Raw genomic sequence first — 9040 nt, 5'->3', positions numbered from 1 at the left:
AATGCTCCTTCTCCTTTCGCTGGTCAAATCCACTGAAGACAACTGTCCACTGCTAGGACTAGGAGAAAAGAAATTAGCAGGTCAGATTAGAGATATCATCAATGTAGGAGGTTCCATTTCAAATAGGAGGAACCTCAAAGTCCTGCAAGAAACACTACAGTAGACGGTCACCTTAAAATCTGACCCAGAAGAAAGGCTTTTATGAGTCTGGAGAAAGTAGGAGACCTGAAGCAAGAGTCTGCATAAGCCTTCTAAATGTTTTACATACTCACCATTAACCCCTCAGATACACAGTCCCATTCTGAAGCTCTTGGAAACAAGATTTTTTTTTTTTTTTTAAGAATCATACTGTGTATTTCAAGTGTGACAAACTTTTCCAGCTCTCATGAGTTGCTCCACATTTACACTCAAGTTTGCAAGTGGATGACTAACAATTCCCCCTCTCCGTTACGCAATGGTAAACACCCACAACTGGTCTCTTCCACCCAGGTGAGTGACAACATCGACCAAAGTTCTTAGGCACACACAGCCATGGTTTCCACACCAAGTTTTGCTCAGTGAGATCACTTAATACTTTCAGTAAATATTACTGAGTCACGGGATTAGCGATATTTCCATCTCTCATTTCCAGAGCATTGTATTGATGGTGACTTGAAAGAATTTTAACTCTCCAACTTTCAGTCCTGACCTAAAACCTGATAAGATGTTTCACATCTTCAGTGTTATTGGGATCCTGGATCTGTAATTGCAATCTCCATTCATTAAATACAGAGGAATCTCAGACATTTCCCTTCTCTTTTTCCTCTTCTAGGTAGGAAATAATTAATTTTAGCAGAGGTTTTCGGGGCTGGTCTTTTTGTTTGGTTTTGTTTTTTTTGGTTTGGCTGCTGGGGGGTGGAGTGGGGTAGGTTTTTGTGGTTATTTTGTTTTAAGAGAGGACCTTCTGTACTTCTTTTAAGCTTAGCACACAACAGCAAAGCTGGATGCAACTGAAGACCAAATTGGAGAAGAAGGATGCAGAGGAATCAGAAATTGCACAAACACGAGGCCTCTCTTGCACCAAATGACCCAAAGCACAGCAGGCAGCAGAAAGGAGGTAGAGTTTCCTTAACCTCTCTATTTTTTCTTCATAAACCAAGTACATTTGGACACCCTGTCACTAAAAGACACTCTGCAGCTTTCAATACTATAATCAGAACTGATTAATAAATAGACAGGAGAAAAGCAAGGAAATAACTATTTTTCCAGTGTCCAAACTGAACTGACACAGTTTCTTTTGGCAGAAAGCAGGAGCACTGCAGACTATTCTTGTGAGGTAGCTGAAAAGGATTCCCTTTCATAAATATGGTGTGAAACCATCAAAGCCTTGGCATCAAAAGAAGTTTAACAAGCAGCAGACAAAAGTTTTCCCGCAGAGATAGGAAACATTAACTTAATGATGCCAACACATCAATTCTGCCAATATTTTCCTAGGAAGCTGCTGAAACACAGTTGTTTCCTTGAGGCTTAAACATTTCCTTTTAATTAACTGCCCTGATATTTAAAAAAACTCAAGCTCTTATGAGTACACAACACTGATTAGCACCAGACGTACTGGTTGAGCTCTAAGTGGTTTCCATCCCGAGCTGATGTTCAGCTGGAAGCAGAACAATCCTCTGACATCCTATAGCAGCCCTGCTATCACATAGATCCATATTTTTGTGAAGGTGGAAAACAGGTCATTACCTTGGGATTTTGGACTCCTAATTCTGTTCCTTAGTCCTTAGTAACCTTAAGGTAGATCCATTTTACAGACGGGAAAAAAGTCATAGGTATTCTCTATCTAAAGGGCTTTGGTATCCACAGGTGAAGAGATTAGATTAAAATACCATTTTCAATTTTGTAGCAGAAGTAGTAGGTAGAGGTCATAAAAATCTATGTATCACCACTTCTAACATTTAGAAGCTTAATAAACTCAACATACTTTGGAGATACCTGTATTTCCTTCAGCAAGTACTTGCCTTAGAAAAACGTTAAATTAGGTAAGATTCAGTGCATAGTTCCATCCTCTCCATGTACAAATAAGAAAGTATGTAAATTGGCATAAATCTTAACTTAAGCCATTAAGGGGGAAAAAAAATCTTTACCTTTGCTAGACTACACTTCTGCTTTGATGAAAGGCAGTTCATCCTTAAGGCTTCTCTTGTCTGTAGATTTAAAAAAAAATATTAAAAGGTAACAGTTTCTCAAAGTGTAGAAAATGTTCATATAATCCAGGATAAGTGCTGAAGTGACCCAAGTACCTTTCTGTCCAGAAGCGTTCCAAACAACAGGATGAAGAATCCCTAAAAAATTGCAAAATCAGTTAAACAACAGCACAACCACATGATGTTTCTTAAATGCTTCTAGATGTTACTTCCTTAAGAACAGATAAAAATGTTTTTGTCAGTGTAACAGATCTCACCACCTATGACTCAGGTAACAGCAATGTGCAAAATGAGTTTATCCACCCAGGTCACACGGGCTCTCTGGGAATGTCAGGAATGGATATCAAAGCCATGCTGATTCTCATTACGAACTGGACTGATCGGTTACATACCGGGACTTTCTCAACCCATTTGATAGCACTATTAGATAAGAAGAGCTAAGGCAGACTGGGTATTCAATGATACGTCAGGTAACATTGGATGTTTATAGCAATGAATTCAATAAAACCATCTTCAATTACAAGTGAGAATTTTCTGCGTATTTGTTAACTGATCAGGATGAGACATCTTTGCAGTTACTGGACACTAACCAGCGTATTGTATATTTAATGTAAATTCATCATCGTAATTCTTCATCACACTTTACACCACTTAGGTTGTTCCATTGCCCATGTGCATTTACTGTGACAAAGCAGGATGTGCCATGTGAAATAGCTGAGTTGAAAGGAAAGCTTAGATCTTTTTTTTTTTTCATGAACAAAGCATGATGCAAGCCCCTCTTTGACCTGCTACCTTTTCCCAGGCTCAAAGTCTGAATACATGCTATTCCCAGTCTCACAGTTTACCTGGAAAGCGTTCAGTAGCGCAAACGTAACATGGAATGCCAGAGAGTGACTGTCAATGATGGTTGCTAACCCAAACCCCCAGGTGAGACCCAGGAGAGGTGTCAGAAGGGCAACGTTTTTGCTAATTCTGATCATGTTGTTCACATCTTGCGACTTGCAGCCTTCTCCAACAGAGGATCTCCCAGTCTTCACCACCACCACTCCTACCACTGCCACATTCACAACAATGATGCTCAGAGCGGGTACAACAAAGGCCAAAAGGGCTTTTGTCTCATACCAATTGAGCCAGCAGGCTCCACTCCTTAAATACCCATGTTTTGGTTCGGTAATAGCAACAGTGAGGATAGATATGACCAAGGGACATCCATATCCAATAGAGAATGCTGTAACTATAAATACAGATCTTGTTATATTAAAAAAAATTAATAATAATCCATAGAGAATCAAGAGGCCCAGGGTAAACATCCAGAAAAACAAGGCAAGGTAGAAAAAATGAAGGAAAAAAGTGGCTGCTACACACAACTGGTAGTTTAGGGCTATGTTGTGCACAATAGCTGCTAAGATGAACAAAACATCCGCAATGAGAAGCGATGTGGCAATGTTGACCAAACAAAAGTGGCGCATGTAGGTTATTTTGGTTTTTGTAACGTGATGCCAGACAACAGTCTCGATGATGAGGCAGAGAACCAAGCTGAAAATGGAAAGGCCCAACCCAACACGTGTAATGTAATCCAGCACTGCACTTCGTGGCACGGTAGGGGACATCAAAATGGAGAAGGATTTGAAGGTCCGACGATGATGCCTGCAGATGCAAACAATGCTGCTGCTGTTGTCCGACTTCACCGAGCACGCCCTGTCATCCCACCTCCTTTCAGTAGAGTGCCACCCGACACACTGAGCCTTGACGTTCTCCAGTTTATTCACCTTTTCGAAGGTGAGCAAAATATGCTGGAGCTCTTCTGGCAGAGACACCGATAACACCATTCCATTCACAAAACCAGGGTCCAACCGGCTGGTTTCTATAATGGCTCCAAGCGTTGGAAATGCAATGCTGATGGCTTTAGAAGTCTTGGGTAACTTCAAAAGCTCTTCTTCTGGAATGACCACATGCCCAGTAATATTGCCTGTGTTATTGAACTTCATAGAAAAATCAAAGCTCTTCTCTGAAGTATTTTTATGTATACTGTAGCCTTTTGTAGAGATGAAGTGTTCTTGTATACTTTCTGACTCGTTCCTTAGAAGAAGTTTCCCAGCAAATAAATTCACCGAGTCCAGTAATATCGAACTGGCATTTCTGTCCCTTACAAAAGCCCAATTGGAAATGACGGAGCTGTTCAGAATATGGTTTGCTATCCTGCTGTAACTCTGAAACAAACAAGAATGAAAATAAGTTATTACTTATGTCAAAAGAAACCAACTATTATTCTACTGGCAGAGCTTCTAGAAAGGCTCATTTAACTCAAGAGTGATTTCGATAAAAGGAATACTCTTCTTTGACAATGAACAGGTTCCCATGATCTGTCCTAGTCAAATCCAAACATCTCACTGGCATGGTCACTCTCAGAACTGTCTTACGCTCTTCATCTGATAAGCTCAAAAGGTGCTTGGAGAACCAAATACAAAGCAAAAATCAGGACACCAAAGTCCTATTCCAGATGCTGACCCACTGTGCAGGTTTGCTTGCATCACCCTTCCTACATTTCTTCCCCCACATCTCTGATTTCTGAGTGCAGCAGGGAAAGATTTCAGTTTCCATTGTGCAACACCTGACAACACAGCTGCAGGTCACCATCTCCAAGGCTGCCTTCGCTACGGTGTCAATACTTTAAAAATAAATTCTTCCTTGTACCGCTCTCCCATGTCTAGAACAGCAGTTCCTGAAAACTTTTGCTTTTAAAGTAAATTCCACAGAGTATTTTCACCATTCATGGACTGGTCCAAGAGTTTCTCTGACAACAAAACATGGTCCTCTATGGAAACTCTTTCCAGGTGATCCCCATGTCACTTGCAGATCCAATTCATTGCATGGTGGCTATAAGGACAAAACACTACGGATGCTCCGGCAAGCTCAGAAACACCTCTCGAAGCTCATAAAAGTAAATACCTGCATTTTTCCTCTATTGACGTTATCTGATAACAGCAGGGAAATCTTCTTTAGCAATTCCACTATATCAGCGATGTTTCCTGGAATGGCTGGGGAAGACAGGATATCTGGGATGATGCATGAAAAATCAGCCTGGCAGTTCCTATTCCCATCATCATCAGCATCAAAATATTTTGCTCCATCTCCAGGCTTCCCATGCACCGGCTTTCCTTCCCCTACAAAAGGAAGGTGTCCTCCAGCAACACTAACATGTCCTCCAGAGCTTGGAATGAGTTCACTTGCAGAAATCCTCTGGAGGAAAGAAAACAAATTTGAGAAAATTAATGAACGGAATTAAAATGAAGCTACAGCTACAACCAGGCAAGACGTACAGTGCTGGGGTGTGCAATGAATGTCCCAGATGGCCTGAAACCAGGGACCAAAGCTCACCTGAGAAGAATGTCTTGCTTGTACAACACACAGCAAGGAAGAGGCAAGAACTAAATGCAGTGCCTTATTCTTGAAGTGACTTACAAAAAGTTCTTTATTTTGTAGCTGGGGAGAATTTACCATTAATCTTTTGCTTATTACAAATAATTGTGTTGAACTTTTCTCATGTTCATTGCCTTGGTTTAGATCCACGTGAAGAACATAGGCCAAGTGACCAAGGCAATTTCATTTCTGAATTATGTTTCTGCACAAGAATTTCCCAAATTCATTTCCCATCACTTCATTTCAGATGAAGTCAAAGCCTGTTACCAAAGTAATTGGTGTTTTAGGATCACATTTTTCTCCCTTTGCTCAAAACTTAAAAGGTATGGAGGAAGGGGGTCTTTGCAAGAAATTATGCACGTTACCTCACCTGAAAAAGGGCCTGAACATCCAGGCTTGCACAGGCGTCTGCAACCATCTGCCACTTTCTGTCTTTGCAGACAAAGCTTGTCTCCCCATGCAATGAGGGAGAACACGGCTGAATACAAACCGCTCCGTTGTCTTTGCACGGAATGAGATTTACACACCCATCTGGAAAACGAGTCAAGCAGATATTGTTATAAGGTGTAAGACAACATAACACGGTCCATGAGGGGAGTATCAGGGGTAAAGTATTGATAACTGATAACATCCCACAAAGAATTAAAAAGACACACAGCTATTCACTGTACCTTGCTGATTACCAGTCTTTGCTTCTTTACTGAGAACCTGAAAAATAAGGAAAAGCAGAATGTAGATTGAATGATAAAACACATCAGTAAAAGGTGACTCCTCGGCACAAACTGGAAAGGTGATTTCAAGGACAAAATAGTCCTTCGGGGGTCCAGAAGTCTTTTTAAGGTCTAGAAGGCTCATGGCCCCCTGCTCATACGGAACTCTCTACTAACAGTTTGTTTCTGTATGTTAAGCCTTTGGTTGCACCCTTCTGCTGAAATGACATACTGAGCTGGTGGACAGGATCACACATGGCTCCAGCAGTTATTACTCAGTCAAAAAGCCTGTATTAGACTTAAACCTTACAGTATTTTCATGTTGATAAGCATATGCGATCTATATGACTTTTGCCGTACAGATAAAGCTGTACAAATACCAACAGCCACTTTGTTCCTCCTCCTGATTGGGAAGCAACCCCAGGGCAGGTGTACTGGGCTCCTGCAGGCAGGACCACTTGCTGCAACTGTGTGTCATACAGCCAGGCGCAATCCAGAACAGCTTCCACCCCTGCTTGGTCAAGGGGTCCATCATCTACAACCAAACCCTGCCTGTCTGGAAGCAAAGCTCGGCTACGTGATGCCCTGGAAATTGCACCGTTACTACTGGGTAGAGCGGGCGGCAGAGCAGGTTTCTAACACTCCAAGAGTCGTGCTGGAGGTTGCTTGGCATACTGAACATATTAAATACTTCAACGTACTTTCTCTTGTAGTGACAGGACTGAGGCAACGGTTTTAAGCTGAAAGAGGGTAGATTTAGATCAGATGAGGAAGAAATTTTTTATAATGAGGTTGTTGAGGCAGTGGCCCAGGCTGCCCAGAGAAGCTGTGGATGCCCCATCCCTGGAGGGGTTCAAGGCCAGGCTGGATGAGGCTTTGAGCAACCTGGGCTAGTGGACCTTACCCTGAGAGCATTGCGCGGTGTGACCGGGAAGAAGTGCACAGCCCAAAGGAGCAGGCAGTGGGCTACCCTCACATCCATCGCCTCGCATTTACTGCTTTTCTCCTGGAAGAAAGAGATATCGAAGAAGTTTAGACTTATCTGTTTTCACCTGTGAACACAGTGCAGTTCCTAGTAAGAGAGCAGCTAAAGCCATCCCAAAGACTGTCCTCTCTGGGCTTGCAAGGTGGTTTTCAGACATTTATCATTTTTTTTTTTCATTTGTGAACCTTTTCTTAAAAATAAAAAAACCCCAACAAAAAAACCCCAAAACAATCTGTCCAACACTGGAAGTTACTGAACTAATAACGACTGCTACTCACTCTCCCCAGCCAGTTCCTGACGTGACCTGCCACGAGGCAGGAAACTCGAGCCCTTGGGGCTGAGATATCCTAATTTGAGAAACAAGGACCAGACTGTAAAGTGTTACTTGCTTCACAGAAGGATTCAGGCCTCTGCTCCCTCTATGAAGTTTCTCCTGGTCCTTGGTAAAAGCTTAATATCCTGGGATGTAACTTGTTACAGGTACGTTTGCTGGAGGAAAATAATCCAGTAAAGGGAATGAAGAAAAAATAATGCATTACATCAAATCAGATTATTAGATGCCATATATGTCTAAGGCAAAAGCAACAGCTGCTGTGGATTCAACAGACCTTCTGTCACTGGGTGTATAAGTAGATTCAGTCATGTGCTAAAAAAAATAAAATCCATAAAAAGGATGCAAGGTGACAAGCAGGACGATGGCTGATTTTCAGAAGATGCGCACAGGAGAAGGCTCGTCAAATCACCGTGCTTTGATAGAGGACACTCAGATTTCCCCCTGGTACGCACTGATCAGGAAAGAGGATGCTGAAACAGAAGGTGTTCTGCACTGAAGGAGCAGTGATGTGTTTTTCTACCCAAGAAACTCCAAGCTCTCACCAGGTACCAAAGGGCCAGGCACACAGCTCGCTGCCCCTTTCATCTGTGACATTTTTTCATCTTACTGTATTTTTAGATCTGCAGGTTTGTTGCTTAATTATGAAAAGATCACGAAAGGAAGAGCTAGATTTATTCACTGAATTTTTAAATTAGCTCTAAAGGAGAATCTCATGCCAGCCTCTAGAACTCTACCGATATCAGTAAAAGCATTTTCTGGGTTTAAAGCTATGAACCATTAGCTCTTCTAAAGAAATAAAATCGATAAGGAGAAGTGAACTAAAAGACTCAGATCAAAATTGCTGAGGAATGGGAGGTGGCTGGGAAACACCTACAGGTTTAAGGCAAAGGATTGCATCAAATTCTTTTCCAATTTCTGCAGTCCTTAGTTTACTGTATGCTTGTGGTTCTAATTCCATTTCACAACTGTGAATCCTTGAGCTCATCACGTTTAGTCATTAATTAATTAATAGTAATTTTGTATTTAAACACTACTGTAACTCCACCTAGGGCTGTTCCCTTTAAGTAGAAATCTGGGACAGGTCCAGGTATCTAAGGCTCAGCGAGACACTGGCCCACGTTGCCAGCGAAACACGGATCTCGCTCAGTCGCACTGCTTGACTCATCGTGGAAACCACCCAGCCTCACCACTGTAAGAACGTGCCAAGATAACTACTGTACAGCAACAGAAAATCAGAGCAAAACAAGTGATACAGCAAGTCACTGTCACTTTAGGGGAAAAAAACCACAGATATACTGACGTAAGGCCATGCGAAAGCATATCCAGCTATTCCTCTCCCTCCAAAGCATCCAGTTATGGTACTTTAGATAAGGATGATACGTATCCAACCATAAACTATTTACTG

At 41.8% G+C, this 9040-nt stretch overlaps 1 protein-coding gene across 1 annotated transcript; it reads right to left on the bottom strand.

Annotated features, from left to right (window-relative positions):
• Window positions 1-2126: 2126 nt before the first annotated feature.
• LOC104465022 (probable G-protein coupled receptor 115) lies at window positions 2127-7298 on the bottom strand (the record flags this gene model as incomplete). The annotated part of the gene is made up of 7 exons (XM_010077911.1): window positions 7221-7298; window positions 6278-6314; window positions 5977-6137; window positions 5136-5426; window positions 3032-4396; window positions 2283-2324; window positions 2127-2186 (listed from the first exon to the last, which is right to left on the bottom strand). Coding segments are annotated over exons 1-7 (2034 nt in total), but the record flags the coding sequence as incomplete, so codon positions are not given.
• Between the last annotated feature and the right edge of the window lie 1742 nt (window positions 7299-9040).

The sequence above is a fragment of the Pterocles gutturalis genome, unplaced genomic scaffold (assembly GCF_000699245.1).
Source record: "Pterocles gutturalis isolate BGI_N339 unplaced genomic scaffold, ASM69924v1 scaffold15763, whole genome shotgun sequence".
Classification (NCBI taxonomy): domain Eukaryota; kingdom Metazoa; phylum Chordata; class Aves; order Pterocliformes; family Pteroclidae; genus Pterocles; species Pterocles gutturalis.
Note: the sequence above shows the minus strand (reverse complement) of the source record. Positions and strands in the feature narration are given on the sequence as shown.